Source organism: Rhinatrema bivittatum, chromosome 7 (assembly GCF_901001135.1).
Source record: "Rhinatrema bivittatum chromosome 7, aRhiBiv1.1, whole genome shotgun sequence".
Classification (NCBI taxonomy): domain Eukaryota; kingdom Metazoa; phylum Chordata; class Amphibia; order Gymnophiona; family Rhinatrematidae; genus Rhinatrema; species Rhinatrema bivittatum.
In genome coordinates this window covers 71,548,127-71,570,036 of record NC_042621.1, presented here as the reverse complement: position 1 = coordinate 71,570,036, position 21,910 = coordinate 71,548,127, and the positions used below count along the sequence as shown (strand labels likewise).

The following is a 21,910-nucleotide window of genomic DNA, read 5'->3' as shown; positions in this document are numbered from 1 at the left end:
AGGATCGCTCCTCGTAATATTTTGGTATCCCATTGGCCAAACACACTAACAGATCCAGTCAGACTTCTCTCCCTCCCCCCTGCCCCCCTGCACCCCCTACTCCCCACACCTGTGTGTGTTTTCTGAACTCAGTAAAAATAAGCTGCAGGTATGGCAAGAAACAAAGCTGAAAACAGGAAGAAAAAAAAAGATGTACATATGCTTGGTCATGGAAAAGTAAGGGACATTGTGGGAAAAGACATGACAGCCACACCACACCTACATTTTATAGAATTGTTTAGTGCATTTCTTCATCTACAGTTAAAGAAGGGAGATTGATCTCACCATGCTGCCCCATTAGACAATTTGCTACTACTTTTCTCTTTTGTATTACAATACAGCACTGGTGAACCATGCATCACAGCAGAAACCATTTTTAGAACAAGTAGCAACCTAAAAAGTATAATGCATGCTTTTATTTACTTATTTTCGTAGTCAACCACCAACTATTCCCAAAAGGCTACAAAGCGGCATATACCTGCCCATAAGTGATACGAGGCTATTTCCATTCGCCAAAGGGCCTGCCAGTGGTGAAAACAGAACAAAGCGGGAGAATAGATATTATCAGAGATGGGAACATAAACGGTTCTCTCTTACCTGAAAGGTAACGCTTTCCTCTGGTTTTTTGAAGAAGTCTGTGACAGCAATGCTAACGACTAAAATATGGGAGACCGCTGTAATGATGCTGACCACGATGGCGTCCCGCATCCCAAAGGGTAACATGGTATAAACCGTGAAGATTATGAACAGAAAGAATGGCACCTTGGGGAAAAAACATAAGTCTGTATTACTTGGATTCTCTGAAGAAAAGGAAAACAGAAAAAAAGATGACTTTATTATTTGAAATTTTCTTCAGGCTGAATGGGCTTATGTTGCATTATAATTCAAGTGCATAAGCTCAACGTTTTTTCTAAATGGATTTTTTTTTTGTAGGTTATGATTCCTGTGTTAGGTCAATCCAAAGATGATGAAGCACATGAGCGGTCAACAGCAAGGCCCTTTATCCATAAGGGAGGAGAGACCTATGCTGTCTTTCTTGAAAGCTCCAAGGGCTACCACATCAATTTTTGTGTTGGGCCAATAAAAAAAATTTTTTCATAGCCTATAAATAATCCAAAACCTGAAGCTTCTCCAGAGCCTGCACTGAATTGCCTTAATTAACATAATGAGCTTAAAGGAAGTGCAAAAATTAGGACAAAAGGGACGTATCCAAACCCCTTTTGAACCCAGCTATGGCTAGATGCCCTGGCCACATTCTCCAGCAACAAATTCTCAAACTGATTGTAGGTTAAATGAAAAAGTGCTTCATCCAGTTTGTTTCAAATCTGCTGTTTCATGGTGTGTCCCCTGTTCTAGTACTATTTGAAAGGGTAATTAGTTTACCTGTTCCACCCCACTCATGATTTTATAAATTTCTGTCATATCCCCTCTCAGTCACTTTTCACCACGTTAAATTGTTCTAACCTACTTAACCTTTTTTTATTTTATTTTTAATAAAAGTGAGCGGTTTTCATCCTCTTTATAATTTTTGTCCTTTGTGAGCACTTTCTAATTATGTTTTATTTCAGGAGCATTGAGAGGAAAAGAAGATTTTGCTGGTGGCTAAAGAGGATCGGCCAAGTATAGATTGTTGGGTAATTTTGGGGCTTAGTCTGGGGAGAAGTGAATTTGTGGGGTGAATTAATCTTGAGTGAGTGAGTGAGTGTGAGAGAGAGAGAGAGAGAGAGTGTATGTGCATGCACCTTGAAAAAAAAAAATAGTAGCTGCTGGGATAAGATAAAATAAATAAAAGATTTTTACCTATTTAATGGTTTTTTTTATACCGAGGTATGGCTAGATGCCTTCACCCCGGTTTACATATACAACAACCAATTACATTTAACAGTAAGTGTTTAACTGTAAAATGAGTCATACAAAAAACTTATTACAATTAATCGTAACATTTCAACAGAGTATGTTAATTGGGTCAACCATGTAACAGGGACAGGTAACTATGGGAAAGTCAAGTTTATCAAATGGACTTGTTTAAAATGTTTGGCGTCATAGTTTTAGGGTTGAGATTGTAAACTAATAGAGGTAAGGTTTGGGTATCAGTGATATATATTTTCGATATGTTCTGTGAACTTAGCCGATGCAGTCTTGAATGTTTGACTGAATATCCATGTTTTGAGCTCTTTTTTAAATGATTTAATATTACTTTGTGAGCTCAGGTTTTCTGGTAGTGAGTTCCATAAATTTGGACCGGCGATAGATATGGCTCTGTTTCTTGTTGTGGATAACTTAGCTAATGGGAGTGATGGTATTACAAGATTTAATTTACTAGCTGTTCTGGTCGTACGTTGTGCTCTGTGTATATGTATGATATTGTCAAGGGCTGTGTTCTCTGCCTTGTATATTGCATTATGAAGAATTGTTAAAATCTTGAATTCAATTCTTTTTTTGACCGGAAGCCAGTGTAGGCTCTTGAGTACAGGGATGATGTGGTCTGATTTTTTTTTGCCCGTTAGTACTCTAGCTGCCGCATTCTGTAGTAGTTGTAGAGGTTTTAAGGCTACTTTAGGCAGACCTATCAGGAGTGAGTTGCAGTAGTCAAGGCTGGAGAATATCAGAGATTGTAGGACTGTCCTGAATTCTTGGTGGTGTAGCATTGGTTTTAGATGTTTAAGTATTTGTAGTTTATGGAATCCTTCTTTAGTTTTTGTGGTGATGTGCTTTTTGTAGTTTAGTTCATTGTCAATCCAAATCCCCAGGTCTTTTACATTTTCTTTGAGTTGTATGGAGATGTCATCTATTTGAATAGAAGGTGCGGTCTTTGATCCTGCGTCTTTTCTTTCTATTATAATGCATTCGGTCTTGCTCATGTTCAGACATAATTTTAGGTGGTTGCTGCTAGTATCAGTGCATCTTCAATTGTGGTAGAGATTGGGATGAGGAGTTGTATGTCATCAGCATACATATAGAAAGTTAATCCTAGGCTTGATAGGAGTTGACATAGTGGTAGTAGAGAAATAATATTTAATATCTTTCTTTCCTCCCACCCATCTCTAGGCTCATTCTTTGATTTATAGGCTCTTATCCCATACAAGAGGACAAGAGACATTTTCACATCAAAAATCAATCAGGGATTTATCTAAAACAAAGGAGCAACCCAGCCATTATCAGTTGGCTAATTGTCCCCTTGCAGGTCATTGCCAAATTAACATTAAATACACCATACAAAGGACTTGATTTATTCATTCCTATTCCCATAGCAACCTAAATTAACTAAGAATTCAATAATATTAAGATGAAGACAGCAGTCCAATAGTGAGATGGGGACTTTTCCAGTTTTGTTTTGTTTTTTGGCACACAGAGTGCCACATGTATCCACCAGTTGGTGAGAGGTTGTATATGTGTGCACCCAGTACAAAGAGCTCCTGGCTCTCAGAAAATGTGCCCGATCTCTGGAGGCTGGAGTGGCAGACTTGGAGGAGCTGAGGCAGACAGGGACATATAGAGGAGAGCTTCAGGGACATAGCAGAGCCATTTCAACCCAGCCTGACCTTGTGATGCTTTGAAGAAGCAGTATCACCTCCTGGTAAACCTCGGTGGCAGCAACTGATCCTGTAGCTAGGACCTGCTCTCCAAGTGATGCCTTATCCTCTTGCTCTAAGGACATCTCCCCCTGAGCCTTGTGCTCAGGAGAGAAGGTTTAGGATGGCTGTTAAATTTAGGGACCTTTGTTTTCAGTTTTTATTTTCTTTTGCCTGGGAATTTCAATGCTATAACAACAAAAAAAAAGACTGATATAACACATAGGAGAAAAAGCTTTGGAGAGTCATTTTTCCACTGATTTATATTTTATTCAAACATTGAAATTCCCAGGCCTGCAAAGGTAGCGGATTTTATGCACTACCTAGATAAGATTTTTAGAGTACTGGGGAGGGGCAGACTGTTGTGGTACATGCAAGTACAGACATCATTGTAAAATGTGGGAAGGAGATTCTGGAAGTCAAATTAAGGCTCTTTGGTAGAAAGTTGAAATCCAGAACATCCAGGGTAGCACTCTCTCCGGAGTCTCAATGTGTGGATTAAACTATAGTGCAGAGAAGAAAGCTTTAGTTTTGTTAGGAACTGGGCTACATTTTGCAGAAGGGGAAACCTATTCCAAAAGTTGGAAACAGACTGCCAGCACTAACATTTGAAAAAGAGATAGAGCAGATTTTAAACTAGAACATGGAGGAAAGCTGACATTCACTCAGCTGCGCATGATTCAGAGGGAAGTATCTTCAAAGGATATTAAAGAAACAGAGGAGTTAGAGCACCCCAATAAAGAGGTTCCAAGAAAAGCAATAGTAGCCCTGCATCTATTAGTAAAGGGGATTCCAAATTAACCGTGTCAACTGATAAGCAGGTTAATACAAACAGAAAACATCCTTCGAAATGTCTGTATGCTAATGCCAGAAGTCTAAAAAGCAAGATGAGAGAATTAAGATAGCAAATGTTGCTTACCTGATGTAACAGGTGCTCTCACAGGACAGCAGGATGTTAGTCCTCACAAATGGGTGACATCGAGGATGGAGCCCACCACGGAAAACTTCTGTCAAAGTTTAAACAGAACTTTGACTGGCCCCTACTGGGCATGCCCAGCAAGGCACTGACCCTGCAGCCAGCAGGGGTCTCCCTTCAGTCTGATTTTCAAAGCTACAGGCAGTGCCTAGAAAGTAAAAATAAAACGAACCCAACACCGCGGGGAGGCGGGCGGGTTTCGTGAGGACTAACATCCTGCTGTCCTGTGAGAACACCTGTTACATCAGGTAAGCAACATTTGCTTTCTCACAGGACAAGCAGGATGGTTGTCCTCACAAATGGGTGAGTACCGAGCTGAGGATGTCCCGACTTGCACCAAATGTACCCAACGGTGTGCAGCAGGCACAACAACTGAGGAGAAATTTGGGAAAGGGCATCCGCACCCTACCGGGTAGGTGGAAGGGTGTTGGTACATCAGGCTGGAAAAAGGTTACGCAAGACAGACTGGCCGAAGATGGAGTCCTGTCTTCCAGCCTTGTCCAAACAATAATGGGCTGCAAAAGTATGGAGAGAACTCCAGGTTGCAGCTTTGCAGATGTCAGGAAGCGGCACCGATCGAAGGTGTGCCACTGACGTCGCCATGGCCCTCACAGAGTGTGCTTTAACACGGTCTTGAAAAGGAATGCCAGCTTGCTCATAGCAAAAAGAAATGCAGTCCGCCAACCAGGAAGAAAGAGCCTGCTTACCCACAGGTTGTCCCAACTTATTAGGATGGAAAGAGACGAATAATTGAGTGCTCTTCCTGTGGGAAACTGTACGGTCTAGGTAAAAAGCTAGAGCCCGTTTACAGTCTAGGGTATGCAGGGTTTGCTCTCCAGAGTTGGAGTGGGGCCTGGGAAAAAAGATAGGTAGTACGATAGATTGATTGATATGAAACTCCGAAACTACCTTAGGTAAAAATTTAGGGTGAGTGCGGAGTACCGCCCGGTCCTGCAGGAGCTTAGTGTAAGGCGGATAGGTAACTAGGGCCTGTAATTCACTAACCCTGCGAGCTGAAGTAACAGCCAAAAGGAATAACACTTTCCAAGTGAGATATTTCAAGTCACAGGAGTGCAGAGGTTCGAAAGGAGGTTTCATTAGACGACCAAGAACCAGGTTAAGGTCCCAGGATGGGGCCGGAGGACGCAAGGGTGGCTTTAGATGGAGTAAGCCCTTAAGAAAGCGTGTTACTAGGGGTTGTACTGAAATAGGATTACCCCCAATACCGTTATGGAAGGCGGCTACCGCACTGACATGCATTCTGATAGAAGAGGTTTTAAGACCTGATTCAGAGAGATGCCATAAATAGTCCAAGAATTTGGAGATTGGACAGGAAAGGGGATCAAGGGACTGAGAAGTGCACCAGGAAGTGTACCTTTTCCATTTGTATGAGTAAGACTTTCTTGTGGAAGGCTTTCGTGAAGCTATCAGGACCCGAGAAACGGAATCTGAAAGGTTAAATGGTTGAAGGACTAACCTTTCAACATCCTTGCCGTCAGGGACAAGGCTTGGAGGTATCCGTCGTTTTGAGTGAGCAGATGCGGGTCCTTTCCCAGAGGAATGTGCCTGCGGATGGAGAGATCCTGGAGTATTGGAAACCATACTTGGCGTGGCCAGTAAGGTGCTATCAGGATCATGGTTCCTCCGTCCTGGCGTAGCTTCACGAGAGTCTTTGACACAAGAGGGAGTGGAGGGAATGCATAGAGCAGACCTGTTGTCCACTTGAGGGAGAATGCATCTCTCGGCCGAGAGTGCTGGCTCCGAATGAGAGAGCAGTAATCGTCCACTTTGTGGTTCTGAGGGGACGCAAAGAGGTCTATGCGGGGAGAACCCCACTTGTGAAACAGAGAGGTCACTACCAGAGGATCGAGTGACCACTCGTGTGGTTGGAAGACACGGCTCAGCTGGTCTGCCAATACATTGTCTACTCCAGGCAGGTAAGTGGCCCTGAGGTACATGGAGTGGGAGAGGGCTTCCGCCCAGATCTGCGCAGCTTCCTGACACAGAAGGAAGGAGCCTGTGCCTCCCTGCTTGTTTATGTACCACATGGCCACTTGGTTGTCCGTCTGGATTAAGATTATCTGATGAAATAGATGATCTTTGAAAGTTCGGAGCGCATAGCGGATTGCTCGAAGTTCCAGGAAATTGATCTGGTGTTCGGCTTCCTGTTTGGACCATAACCCTTGGGTTTGAAAGTCGTCCACATGGGCTCCCCAACCGATGTGAGAAGCGTCGGTGGTTAGGATTACTTGCGGATCCGGTGGAAGAAAAGGTAAGCCCTGAAGGAGGTTGACCTGAGTCGTCCACCAGGTTAAGGATAGGCGCAGCGCTTGTGTGACTGTGACTATGGAGGACAGAGGCTGAAAAGCTTGAATCCATTGGTGTCGTAGAGTCCATTGTGTTACTCTCATGGCTAGACGGGTCATGGGAGTGACTTGAACCGAGGATGCCATGTGTCCTAGGAGAATGAGGAACTGGCGAGCCGTGGCAGTGTTCTGAGACTGGAGCTGGCGAGCCAGGGATATTAGGGTGTGGACCCTCTGAAGAGGAAGGTAAGCCTTTGCCTGTAAGGTGTCCAAGTCTGCCCCAATGAAGGATAAGGTTTGAGACGGGACTAAGCAAGATTTCTCGTAATTGACAAGAAACCCTAAGGAAAGGAGTGTTTGAATTGTCAATTTTAGGGAGGATTGAGCTATCTGTTGGGTGGAGGCCCTGATTAGCCAATCGTCCAGGTAGGGGTAGACGTGGACACCTTCCTTCCTTAGGAATGCTGCTACCACTACGAGACATTTTGTAAAGACTCGTGGGGCAGAAGCCAGACCGAAAGGTAGGACACGGTATTGATAATGGTCGTGGCCTACTAGAAACCGCAGATATTTGCGATGGGAATGTGTGATCGCAATGTGGGTATAAGCGTCCTTGAGGTCGAGAGAGCACAGCCAATCCCCTCTTTGTAGCAGAGGGAGCAGCGTGCCTAGGGTTACCATTTTGAACTTCTCTTTTTGAAGGTATTTGTTGAGGGCTCGAAGGTCCAAAATGGGACGTAGTCCCCCTGATTTCTTTGGTATTAGGAAGTATCTGGAATAGAATCCCTTGCCTCGTTGAGAGGGAGGAACGGGTTCTTTAGCATTTGATTGCAGAAGAAGAGATACTTCCTGTTGTAATTGAGTCAAATGGGTGGATAGACTCCACGCTTGAAGAGGCGGGGAGTCTGCCGGAAGAGTTATGAAGTTGAGGTGGTAACCCTGTGCGATAATTGTTAGCACCCACTGATCTGAGGTGATCTGCAACCAAGGTTGTAGAAAATGGTACAGTCGACCTCCTACAGGAATGTCTGGAAGAGGGGTTTGGCATGTGTTCCCTACCAGGGAGTCAAAGGCCAGCCGCAGGCCCAGGAGGAGGGGCTACAGTAGGCCCTTGTTTCCTAGGCTGATGCGGCTGAGGCCTAGTAGAGGATCGAGCTGGACGAGGCCTGGCCGATGGAGGGTAGTAACGGCGTGGCCGAAAGAACGACTTCTTAGAGTCCTTCTTAAGTGGTTGTTTGGAGGAAACCTCAGACGGAACAGAAGAAAGTTGTTTCAACGTCTCGTGGTGATCTTTCAATTCAGCTACTATTTGCTGAATTTGTTCTCCAAACAAATTGTCCCCTAAGCAGGGTAAATCCGCTAAACGATCCTGGACCTCTGGGCGAAGGTTGGATGACTTTAACCAAGCCCAACGTCTGGCCGAGATGGCAGTAGCTGAAACCTTTGTGGAGGCATCGAAGATGTCATAAGCCGTTCTGATCTCGTGCTTCCCCGCTTCAAACCCTTTGTTAAGAAGGGCCTGAAGCTGTGGCTGGTATTGGTCAGGTAATGTGTCAGCAAAATCTTGCATCTGTTTTAGGATGGCTCTGTTATATTGCGTCATGTAGAGTTGATATGAGGCTATGCGAGAAATCAGCATAGCTCTATGGTACACTTTCCGTCCCACACTGTCCAGGAATTTATTGTCCTTGACCGGTGGAGCGGAGGAGTGTGGCTTTAGACGCTTGGCCTTTCTTTGTGCGGACTCAACCACAACAGAGCGATGATCCAGTTGAGGCTTTTTAAAGCCTGGTGCTGACTGGACGAGGTATGTGGAGTCAGCCTTCTTGTTAACTGGTGATACAGATGAAGGAGATTCCCAGTTTTTCTTTAAGAGATCGAGAAACACCTGGTGAATGGGGATGGAAGCGATGATTTTTGGAGCATCCAAAAATTGAAGCAGTTCCATCATCTGGTGTCTGTCATCGGTCTCAGATTGCAGCTGAAAAGGTACAATGTCGGACATCTCCTTTACAAAATTAATAAAGGAGAGATCCTCTGGAGGAGATCTTTTTCTACTCTCTGTAGGAGAAGGCGGTGATGGTAAATCTGTGTCAGAAGATGTATCATCACCCCAGGTATCATAGGATAAATCGGTGGAGATATTCGAGAAGGCACCGATGGGACCACCCCGGAAGGGGGAATCAGGAATGGTGTTTCTCCCGCCGATGAAAATCCAGTCGGAGACGATGGCGCTGTCGGTACTACTGGAATCATCGATGGAAGGGCATGTACAAGTGCCTCCATACGTTGTCGTAGCGGTGCCAGCGCTTCCACCAAAGGTTCGGTGGTCGGTTCCTTCCTCGGTGGCGGAGTCGGTGCCGGGGTCGATGCCGGTGGCGGTGCCGGAATCGGTGCCGGAGACGGTGCCAATGGAGGTTGGAATCTTTGCATCGCTTTCTCGATGGCCTCCTGGACCAGCCGGTCCAGTTCTGCCCGGAGACCAGGGGTAACAATACCCGGCTCGACGGGAGAGGGAGGCTGAGGCAGAGCCGGAGGGACCACCGTAACCGGTGGGATCACTGCTCCCACACCCCTAGAGGGTGAGGGTTTCCTCGATGCCTGCGAACGAGACGTGGACGGTGCCAAGTCTGATCGAGGCCTCTTAGTCGGTGGCTCGGCTTGTTCAGAGGTCGATGACTGTGGATCCTCGACAGGCCGAGACTTGTGCCGTCGATGGCGATGCTTGTCCTTCCGGTCTCCTCGCCCATCCGGGGAGGGGACAGGAGTCGACGGCCGAGAAGTCATCGATGGTGGACGGTCACCGGAGGGTTGACGATGGTGGTGCAACTTCGACGGTGCCGGTTCCGATGACGTCGATGCTATCGATGGTGTTGGGGTGGGTGCATGGAAGAGGAGCCCCATCTTCTCCATCCTGGCCTTGCGACCCTTAGGTGTCATTAGGGCACATTTGGTGCAAGTCAGGACATCATGCTCACTACCCAAACACAAAAAACACAAACCCTATGGGGGTCTGTGATTGACATAGTCCGGGTACAATCCGGGCATCGACGGAACCCCGTCGCCATGGCTTAAGGCCAAATTTAGTCGCGGGCTCGGTAATTGCCAACAGGCCTCAAGGGCCAAATTCGACGGTAGTCGAAGAAAAAAAGGCAAAAAACTTACCGGTTTCCGCGGAGGTGACAAAAATTTGTCGAAGGGAGACCCCTGAGGGGCAAATTTTCTTCGGAAAGAAAAATACCGAATTCCTGTCAGGAACGTGGTAAGAGAGCTCCTTTCACCACGTGGCAACTGCTGCGCGGAAAAAAGAAGACTGAAGGGAGACCCCTGCTGTTTAAACTGTTTAAACAGTTCTGTTTAAACTTTGACAGAAGTTTTCCGTGGTGGGCTCCATCCTCGATGTCACCCATTTGTGAGGACAACCATCCTGCTTGTCCTGTGAGAAATATAATACTGAATAAAGAGGTAGACATAATTAGCATCTCAGAGACCTGGTGTATGGAAGATAACCAATGGGCCAATGCTACATCAAATTATATCACAATGATAGGGTTGATCAGCTTGATGGGGGCGTGGTGCTTTATGTGAGGGATGGCAAACAGATTCTGCAGGAGACTAAATGCAAAATAGAATCCTTATGGAAGGAAATTGTAAATGTAATGGGTAAAAGTATAGCGGTGAGGATATACTATTGTCCAAAATGAAAATGGATTATGAAATGCTAAAAAAAAAAAAAATTAGGGAAGCTGGAACATTTTGACAGCACGGTAATAATGGGAGATTTCAATTACCCAATAATGACTGGGTAAATGTCTCATCAGGACTTGCTAGGGGAGCAAGGTTTCTAGATAAAGTAAATGACTGCTTCATGGAGCAGCTGATCTGGGAACTGATGAGAGGGGGGGGAATGCAGGATCTGATGCAGCTCTACCATCTGACAGTGGTAGAGCTGCTGGCAATGATCATAGTGCTATCAAATTTGACTTAATGATGAGAGGGCATTAAGTAAATCTACAACTTTAGTTTTAAACTTTCAAAAGGGAGACTAATAAAATGAGGAAAATAGAAAAAAAACATGCAGCTACAAAGGTTAAAAGTTTACATCAAGGCATGGTCATTAGGTCAAATTAAACAAGTATTCTTAAATGTTTTTTTGACAATTGTACTACTAGAATATTCAAAATGACGTCAAACAACAAATATCTTTTAAACTTAGCTATGTACGCTGTACAAAAATCTCAACACCCGGAGAGATTCTTAAATTTCTTATATTTTATAAGTGACCTCATAACGCCCTGCAGTATCCTTGGGCATTGCTGCTCCTTCGATATACTGCGAAAGGGCCATTTTTAATCATTGGTCATGCACACTTTGAACTATTTTTTTTCTTTTTTGTCTTTTTCAAAATTATGATAAAACTCAATATTGTATTGCAAGCGAATTATTTTCAAAACATTAGATATTCACCGGTACTGAGTACTTCCCTTGAGATGGCGGAGTTCCGTTCCGCTCTGTTCAGGTTAGGTAAATATATTCCCCTTGAGGAGATAGCAGAGCTCGGTCCAACGTGATCACGTTTTGCGTCCCAGCTGCCTCAGGGACCTCTCTGATATCGAGTTTGTGTTGCCGGTGCTCCGGGTTCCAAGAGGTTTTTTTCACAATTTCATTTCCTATTAATTTCATCCGCGGGTGTTATTATGATCCCGCGGATCTCCAATGCCGAAAGTTGCTGCAAAGTTTCATGGTGGTCCTTGAGCTGAGCCACTGTGTCCCTTACCTTCTTACCAAAGAGATTCTCTCCAGACAGGGTAGGTCCACTAACCTCTCCTGAACCTCCAGATAAAGGTCAGAGGCTCGAAGCCATGCAACAGGTAGTAATGCCCACCGCCGACACCCTGGTCGACGTCTCAAAGAAATCATAAGTTGTCCTCACCTCATGCTTTCCGGCTTCCAGGCCCTTCTGAACCATGGCCTCTAGCACCTCCTGCTACAGCTGAGGAAGGTTCTCCGCCAGCTCCTGCACCTGTTTCCATAGGTTCCTGTTATACTGAGACATGTACAGCTGGTAGGAGGCAATACAGGCAATAAGCATTGCTCCTTAAAAGACTCTCCTACCCGGAGTATCCAGGGCTGTGTTCTCGGCCTGGAGGGGCAAATGAATGGGTGCAGGATCTCTTCACTTTTTTAAGGGCAGACTCAACCACAAATTGGTGGGGGAGCTGCAATTTTTGGAAGCTCAGGGCGTGCTGGACCAGATAGAGGGCATGTCTTTCAGTTAACTGAAGGGACAGATCCCGGATGCTCCCAAATCCGGTAGAGCAGTTCTAGAAGAATCTCATGGATCGGGATAGCCATCACCTCCTTCGGAACCTCCACAAACTGGAGGACTTCCAGCATTTTGTGACAGGCATCCTCCTCCGTAAGAAGTTGGAAAGGGATGGCTTCCGCCTCGCCCTAACAAAGCCTGTGAAGGAGAGTTCTTCTGGGGGAGAGCGACATCTCTCCTCCGGTAGGGAAGGCTCAGAGGGCAAATCTCCGGAGTCCTTTGAAGAGGTGTCCGAAGAATCATCAGCCCAGGGGTTGTATGGTGCATCCTCCTCACTGACATCCCCAGGGGGATGGTGAGGGAGACCAATGCCCATTCACCTCAGTAGTGACATCGAGGGTTGTCTGGGCAACCTTGGTGCCGAAGGCCTCGATGGCACCGGAAGCACTGAGGGCACCGAGGGAACCAGCAGCCCTAGTAGTCCCGATGTCCCGGGAATGAGCTTGGGGAGTGGAGGCACCTTTGCAGGCCTCAGGCACAGTTGCACTTCCTCAGAGGAGGAGCCAAGGACTGGAATAGCATCGGAGGGTGATCTCGGTGGCTGATGAGGAATCAAGGGGGCCCTGGCAATCGGCTGCGTGGGTAGGACGCCCCAACAGGACATCGAGCCGCTCCAGCAGGGGTGCTAGGAGTGCAGGTGCTGGTTCCAGTGCTGGTATGGGGGTCGGCGCCAGGGGTGGTTCAACACTCTGGAGGGCATGGAGTACCACCTGTTGCAAAGTTGGTCCAATTCCTCCTGAAACTACTGTGATGAAAGTGCAGAGGACTGAGGAGCAGGAGGAGGAGGTGTCACCAGAGCCTCCATGGGGGGGGGCTGAGGAGGTTCGGTGCCTGACACCAGAATCGGTGGGGAACGCCTGGGACTCCCAGGTCTAGAAGAGGATGGAGCCTCTTCTACATGGGGTCGCTTCAGGGAAAGCTCAGCATGGGCCGGTGCTCACCCGGAATCGGCTCCAATGCCATATGAGGACGACTGTTGGTGCCAGTGACAGTGTTTCCTCGGTACTTGGCACAGCTCTTCTCTAGTGCCGAAGTCGTCAATGATACAGATGCCTTGGAGTGGTCAGACGACTGAGATGGCCGATCCCCCGAACCCTTTTCCTCCCAAAGGGGGTTCGGGCAGGATGTAGACTGTGATGCAGAGTTGGAGGGGTTCCCGTGACCTTTCGGTGTCGAGGACTCAAGACACTGGAGTCGATGGAGACTACGTTTTGGCACCAAAAAGCTGCTCCATCTTGTCCAGCCAGGAATGACAGCCCTTGGGAGTTATCTGAGTGCAGTTGGAGCACCCGCAGATATCTTGGGAAGACCCCAGGCAGAGGATGCAGACCTCGTGTGGATCCACGATGGACATGGTCCGAAGGCACTGGGGGCATTTCCAAAACCCGGTCAATGCCAAGAAAAAAAAAATGGAAGAAAATTTGAAAAAATATTTGGAGAGAGCTCCTAAACCGCAATGCAACTGCTCGCAGAAGACACGAGGCTAAATAGGGACCCCGCGTGGCCAGGTGGCATGCCGCGCCAGGCTCCATCTGATGGTGTCACCCTATCTATGAGGACTACCATCCTGCTTGTCCTAGGAGAATAATTAAACTCCCCCCACAATAGTGTTAATACCACAGATAGTTTTGACCACACACAATTTGCCCCAATAATGCAAAATTATGGATGTAGTTTTGTTTTGATTATTGCCTTGGGATAAAGTATCCACAAAGATTTGAACCTGCGTTTTCATCCAAATTACATGTGCTGTTTCCCCTGGCATAATCCCACCCCTGAGAACACCTCTGCATTATGTGGGTAAAACGTATGTGCACTGTGGGACAAATGTGCATATTTCCTCCAACCTAACAGAACTATTTTCAAAAAGCCCATTTAATTGTTTCACCAGCAGAAATGACTTTGAAAACTGCCCTCAGCTAGGGTAATACTGAACAGGAATGTCACCAGGGAACTTTTACCTGCAGACCTTCCACAAGTTTTCAGAATAAAAGTACACAAAACTTTCACTCTGAAAATATTCATAAAGTAATCACACAAACTTCCCCACTCAAAGTTACACCTGCTCCTAACATGGCATGTGTGTTTGAATTACATACATACTTTTTAAAATAAAAAAACAAGCCCGAATGCCTCTTTCCGGGATGCAGAAAAGTATACATAAAATTGAGTTATGTGCCTACTGCTTTGCACACAACGATCAGCAAATTTTGTAACAAGCCATTTATGTGCACAAACAGCATTTTATGCATTTATCATGTATGTATGCAGAGGACGTATTCATATTAAAGTGTGTCATGTGGCTCTTAAAATATTATGTCCAAAGACAAAAGTTTAAAAAAATGTCTCCTCTTCACTGAAAGGTTGAGGACCATTGAAGCCAGACACTTTTCTCCCATCAGCAAAGGCCAAAGCCTGGATGGCAGACCGTTCCCCCTCCATTGCGCCAATCCCACGTTTCTGATGGTCAGTTGAACTCCCTCTCCCCCCCCCCCCCCTTATTACTTTCAAAGCATCCCAAGTCTGACAAAGATAGAAGAGAAGCAAATCTCCCTCACACCCTGCTCCCAGCACTGTCAACAGTGGTGCTAGATGAGCTCTCATGATTCTCTGCTCCACACATATAATACTTGTGTGTCGGGCGCAAGGGCTCAAGTGATGACTTTTTTTTTTTTTTAATATGACAGGAGCAATACTGAGAGGAAGTTTGCGACTTTCTGACCCCATCGGACTTGGGGATGCTTTGAAAGAGTTAAGGAGTCTGGCTGGCCATCAGGTCGTTGGGTTTATACCGATGTAAAAAGTAGAGAGGGAGGTGTTTCAAGGAAGGGAGTCCAACCAGTCATCGGGCCCTCAGCTGTGCTTGAGGAAGGGGGCGGGCAGAAGGCTGCTGAGCCTTTGCAGGTTTTTCATGTGTTCGGAAGGGGGATGAAATGGGGGTTTGCTGAGCTCTCGCTGTGAATGTTGGGGGGAGGGGGTGGCTCAGGGCTGTCGTCCCTTCATCTTGCATGGAGGGGGAAGGAAATTGGGGCACCCCATCCTCTTCATCTTTATCCCAAGGAGAGGGAGGGGCAGGACAGAGTGAAATTCTCCATGACAAAAACACCCCTTCACTTTAGGAGAGTTTCCCCAGGCCCGCAATAGTCCATGGTTGGAGTGTGCACACCAGCCCACTTTCCTTGGGCTTGAGGGAACCTCATTTGGATATACTTCCTAATTTTCATGCAGTAAGTGCTGATTTTAGTGCTTAAGCATTAATGTGATAAGGGACCATCTCTTAATGCGCATGTTAAGGCCTTTTTGCACAGCACGCTAAATTTTAAGTACATTCAAACAGCCTTAATATGCATGCTGGCCTTTGTTGCATAAGCACAGATGTCTCTGTTTTTATAATGCCGAACTCATGCAGCAAAATATACTGATACAGGTGGAAACTGGAGGGGCTCTTTTTTTTTTTTTTTTTAAGATGCACAAATTGTGCATTCCTATGGCAAACATACTGTAAAAAATGTGCAAATACACAGGCAATCTCCAGTTTAGCTGCACACTTTTCAACTGACCTATTGTACCGCCTTTCCCCAATAAGCGATCTGACATCAGGGAATGGGCACAATTTTTTATGCGTATGATTTGTAACATTAAAAAGCTAGCATTTTGAATAGGTATGCATAGCTTCATGTTAGAAATATAACCAGATAAACATGAGGAGAGAATGGCATTGCAAATCCATGACAGCATAAAGCCCTGTTTTCTTTTTTTTTTTTTTTTTAAACTTAAAATTGCATAAGCATACATGATTAACTTGACAAAGGACAGACTATAATCTTTCTACTGATGTAATTTTTTTTTCTTTGTTCAGCAGTTTCTACCTGTTTCTTAGAGCTTCCAGCTCAATCAGAACCAGCCTTTTGGGCTACGGCACCATTAACGTACATTTGCAGCTACCCAGTGTTTAATCCCCTATTTACTTTCCATCCCCCTTCCCCCCACTCTTCTAGCCTAGTCACTGTGCTGACAATCCTCAGCCGGAGGCCAAGCGACAGAACTCCTTCTGGAAGACTCCCCAAAGCCCAGCCACTAGGTGTAGCTGTTACGTAATTACTTGGACTCCCCTCCACCCTCCGGGACTGCGTGCACTGCCTCCCCCCCCCTCAGCATCCCCAGCCCTGGCCTATGCAGGGGGCTGAAAGAACCGGGAAATCAAACCCAGATCATTTGCATGCACTTCACAGCAATATCAGGCCAAGTGTTCCAAAAAAAAAAAAAAAAGAAAGAGGATTACCAAAGTCAGGGCAAAGCAAGGAGTCAGATTCACTTTGCTTCTTTATCATTCGTGGTTTTGCAAATGTGGAAGAAATAGAATCGCTTTGGTTACAGATGATGACATCATATTGTGCGCTGAAGCTTAGAATGTTGCAATGCTTTGCTTTTTTTTTTTTTTCCCCTCTCTCCACAGCTGGATAAAAGCTATTTCCTTTAACGTTGTTTTAATAAGCGCACCACACCCTCCTGTGGGGATTTTGTTGCGTCTGATTTCCGAACTCTGCATCTGACACATTTCAAAAGCTTTTTTTTTTTTTTTTTGGTCACATGAAGACGAGTGTAAAATGAGTGCTTACAATCTGTTTTCACAGTCAGAACTTCAGGATGATTCAGTAGTTGTGAAACATCTGTCTTCAAGTTGGCCTCTCCCTCAACTGGTCAGAGAGAGGAAGCGCTAATCAGGTGCCACCTCACCCACAGAATGCTTCATCATTTACTATTAATCATACTTAGGGACCTTCATTTTTTGTTTTTATTGCTGTTTATTTTTCCCAGGAACTTATCAGGGTTTATTATGATAAGAAGAAAAAAAAAAAAAACCAGGAGAAAATCAGTTGAAAAAAATGGCTCATTATTTTTCCAGGTAAATAGCGGAGTTTATTTTGGTGGACAGAAGCCATTATCAGATTCTCCCACCTACCCACCCAGCAGCATTCCCATCTCTACCCCCCCCCCCCATCCCCTGCCTAACATGCCCCTCTCCCCTCCCACCCCCATCGTGCATCTCCCTTGCCCCACCCTGTACCAGCATTCATCCTTACTGGTGCTGGCTCTAGGTTTCCCCTCTTCCCCCCTTGGTGGCACGCTTGGAGGCTCCCTCCTCTGCAACACTGCACTTCTGCTTTTATACAGGGGCCAGGGGGATCTGCCGGAAGGTGCGTCTGGTGGGCAGGGCCTGCATGAAATGCGTTCACAGCACCAGACAGCAGGCACTTTGGCTGCTTGAGAGAGGTGAGGAGGCGGGGCTTGCCTCGTGGCCTGGGCTCCACTGAAGGGGCGAGAGAGAGAGAGAGCGCCTTCACCGGTGCAGGGCGGGACTTCAGACACAGCATGCGCTTTGGCCCACAGTGGCTTTTCAGCAGTGACTGCAGGCAGTGAAAGCAGCTCTGGAGCGGCTTTTTAATCAGCCTAAAATTAGGGTGAATATCGGTTTAAACCAATTGTCAGCTTTGGGGAAAAATCCAGGAACAACTTATGGGTGAAAATCGGTTTAAACTGAAAACGAAGGACCCTAAATCATACTCCACTAGCTCGCTGAAAATATAATCTTCCTTCGAAACCTACCCTTGTCTGAAATATTTAGAGAATCAAATAACTCAATTAAGCAATACTTACAAGAAAAAGCTTGATTTCCCTTCTTAAAGTCTGTTGTGTGTTTTGTGATTTGTGTTTTCTTTATATATTTCAAGAAAAACAAAGCGAGTTTATAACATTTGGGGGAGGGGCAAAGGATTTGTTTGTTTGGGGGGCGGGGGGAAGAGTTTGACCTGGCAGTTTCTTCCTGCTGCTTTGGACCTCCATCTAAAATCAAAATCATAGGCCGGGATGTGGTGTCATCAGTCTTCATTTGCAACTGCCTGGGGATTTTTCACCTATTGCATATTTAGGGCTGATACTACCATTCTTACGCACATTTTCAACATCATGAGCTAAAATTAATATTTCTGAGGTCATTGCATATATTTTGAGCTGCAATAGGTTAGTCTATTATTTGCCCATGTGAAGTTAGTTAACAGTAAACCAGAAAAACAAATATTTAAAGATAGAACCATAGTAGCCTTGAAAGATTCTTTATTGGAGCATTATTTGTATGTGGATACCTAAGTGAGGATAAACGGCTTATACTAGTAATTAAAAAAAAACAAAACAAAACAAAAAAAAAAAAAAGATTTATGAAGTAGAAACAGTACCTGTTCCCAGGCAAAAATATCTCCTTTGTCAAAAATTAACACATATCCTAAGGTGAGAAAGCAGATCCAAATGACAGCTGCCAACAGCTTCAACCATTTCTGAGCACAGGATTCGGTGTACACCAGCACGTGAAGGGCACAGAATATTACCAGGACAGCAAACACTGTAATAATGAAGGCAAGATGTTCGCGTGGATCCTGTTCCAGACAAAAAAAAAAAAAGCAAATGGAATGGAAGAAGCTGGACTACAAATAACAAAATACATAAAAGATGCGAGTTCAAGAAAAGATGTGGCCGCAAAAAAAAAAAAAGTCTCTCTCCAGAACTGGGAAGCCTGGGTCCATACAGGTCTCTGAATTTTTCACGGCCTACTAGCATAAGTTAGAGGGAGAGACTTACAGTTTGATATTCAAACAGGATTCAATCCAGACACAAATATCCAACACTTTAGACACATTTAAACTCCTTATTGGACAATTTAGTTGAACTTTGAGGAATTATATACAGCACACACATACACACACAAAAGCTGGAAAAAAGGATGAAGCTTATGAAAATCCTTTCCTAATCACAACAGGGGGAAAAAAAAAAAAAAGTCCTTCTAAAAGCATGAATACGGTTCCAAAAGAAATGCACCCGACCTCAAAGAGAAATCTGTTAACCAATCAAATTATTCAGTTTCTTAAAGCTTTGCAGTCCTGGGTGATCCAAAACATCACATCAGTCTGACCGGAGAAAAGTCCTTTAAATAAGGTAAAATGCTGACCTCATGGACATCAAATCTTATTAACTTGTTTTTCGCTTTATCCTTGGTCTTGTGTGCTTTACTGCTTATTCATCAGTGTTGAATGCATTTGCAGATGAGCAGAAATGTTTCTGCTGCATCTCACATCCCCTCCCACCCTAAATTCCCCAGCACTGCAGCATTTTTCACCGCTTTTCTTTGGCCAGTCACAAAATATCATCATGAGACAGTATATCTGCTTATCCTAGCCCCCTCCCCAGGACCCTAAATAGTACCCAAAGACTTTCAGAAATAGCATTCAGTCTTCTGCAATAGTTTTCATACATAGGTGCACTGGTATTTATGATAGATAAAGATTTCATCCAAAAAGAAAAAAAAAAAAAAGCTTCTGGACAATACAGAGCAAAGAAATCACCTCAGAAATCAGTTTTGTTTGGTTTTGTTCAGACACCTGTACATATTACAGAGACCCCCCTCTTTCTACAATCACCAATCACAGGCATAGGCCATGAGCGCCGAGAGCCAAAAAAAAACAACCAAGGATTGCACATCTAAAAATCGGTGATGAAGTTTCTCTTACATCTTCCCTTTCTATGAGCCACTGGCTAACCCTACTCTGCCACTCTTCCGCAACTGGCCTGTCCCCCTTTCAGCATTCCTGCATGCTACTTCTCAAATGTGCTTGCAGAAGAAACTAAACCCAACTGCCTTTGCTAAAACAAAATCCACCGTGACTTCAAAAGGCCAAGAGAAGCTTCTACATCAGCAAGTGTATCCCCCTCTCCCATCAGAAAAAGGAAAAAAAAAAAAAAAAAAAAGGATGAGACATGGGAGTGTCCCCTCCATAATGAGCTAAGTCAGCTCCTCTCAACCTGGAACTTAAACAAAGCAGCCACACAGCAAGCACTACAGTGAGATCACAGCAAGGCCAGCTTAACCCTTCTGTGCCGAAACAAAACCTGCTCCTCTTTCCAGTAAATAGTCTAAATCAATAATGTTTAGGAAACTAAAAATTGAAAAACTATAGGGCGGTGTTAATTCCTAGCCAATAAGTCCAGATGGTATGCAAATCCTCATGTTTTAGTTTAGTGGATCCCAGCTTTAACATTTCACCTTTAACATTAAAATAATCTCTTTGTCTCTCCAGCAGCCATGCAAACCCAGAACGATGTAGTAATGCAATAATTAGCTTTTTTCAGTACAGTATAACCATGAAAAAAAAGCAAGAGAAAAATACAGAATTGTACTTAGACGACATACATCTGGAAGACTGTTTATGAAATGTGAAGCATGAGATTTCTGAAATCCAGAGATAAAGCAGATAAAAAAGGTAAGAGACTTTGTTGTACTCACGTGTTGAAAGGCAAAGAAGACAATAATAAGTGTTATACAAGAGGCAATGGAAATTGAGAGCAGAATGAGCAACAGTGGGTAATGCTGGGTCACCCGGCGGTAGGTCTCGTATAGCGAATCGGTGATTTTCCAATCTTCTTCATCATTTATGAAATACTTTCCTTTCGATGGCATTTTATTCTCGTTTGGCTTTTATTTTACCTAATTTCTAGGCAGCTCTGGAAGAGAATGGGCCAAAAAAAAAAAAAAAACAACAATAGGCTGGCCTGGAGGAGAAAAAAAAAACCACACACATAGGCTGGCCTGGAGGGAAAAAAAACAAAAAACCACAGCCCAGACACTCGTGTCTGTCACTTTAGAAGCAGCCGTCCGTCCTGCCCTCTTGGATGACAGCGGGAGATTCACATGCTGTACTTGCTCTTCTCCTCAACAGTAGCGCCCCGATCACAGCATGAAGGAAAAGGCAAAAGGTCCCTCCCTCAGACCATGTGCTGCTCCTCAACAGCTCCATGCATGTTTCCCTGGGACTTGTTTCATAGCCGGTGCGATCGCTTTTTTCTTCTGCCACATTGGTTATGACGTCTTCCAAGAGATTTTGGCCGATTATCCTTCAATTGCTGCTTTGTGCAAGCTCTGGGGAGAGGAGGGAGAGAGAGAAGAGAGGATGAACAGCAGGCTTTTTTTTTTTTTTTTATTAAGAGTAAGCACTAGCATTAGTTCGTCTCTAGCACCTTTACACAAGCCACTTTTAGAGAGCCAGACCTGCCTTTATGGAATCTCCCTCCCCATTCCCTCACTGACTGGAAAACGTCCTCGTGCTTCTTTCTAAGGGCTGGTAATTACATTTAACTTTTTATTTTATCAGTTTTAACACATAGGGCACTAAATAATGCAGTGCAGTTCAAGCTGATCCTTGAAAAATGCTGCCGTAAAGGATGTAAAAAAAAAAAAAAGTGCTCTAGCGGGACTAGGACAGGTGAGAAAAAGTAATCCGTGCTGCCCTGGGACACCAGAACATTGCTATTCCAGGAATTCAGACTGCTTAAAGGAAACGTAAAAATCTGTATGACTAGCAGTGAGATCTGTCTCTCCTTCGCCAATTAAACATTTTGCTTGCAGGCTGTACTACTGGATTCCTTTAGGTGGCTCCCCCTTCAAAGGCCCCTGAAACTCTGGAAACTGCCATACTCGGACTGCTGTCTCCATAAATCACTGGAGAGTGGGATCCGATCGGTGCACATCCTGGTTACAAATAATCTCTTTTTACCTGATGTCAGTGAGTCAGATTGGAGGGAAGAGATGGTGAGAGCGATGTAATATGATAACACTTCAAACAGGACTGCTAAGATGCAGGGAAAA

General features: G+C 44.9%; 1 protein-coding gene across 4 annotated transcripts in view; it reads right to left on the bottom strand.

The window, feature by feature from the left end:
* Positions 1-21,910, bottom strand: part of ADCY7 (adenylate cyclase 7) — a 331,521-nt gene that overhangs the window by 162,095 nt on the left and 147,516 nt on the right. For 3 of the 4 annotated variants that reach the window (XM_029608514.1, XM_029608515.1, XM_029608516.1), the window contains exons 2-4: positions 20,552-21,184; positions 18,453-18,650; positions 637-801 (exon numbers count right to left, since the gene is read on the bottom strand). In XM_029608514.1, coding sequence (XP_029464374.1) covers positions 637-801; positions 18,453-18,650; positions 20,552-20,725 — 537 coding nt within the window. In that variant the 5' untranslated portion in view covers positions 20,726-21,184. The remainder of the gene's footprint in view (positions 1-636; positions 802-18,452; positions 18,651-20,551; positions 21,185-21,910) is intronic. The other variant, XM_029608517.1, reaches the window with a different exon arrangement.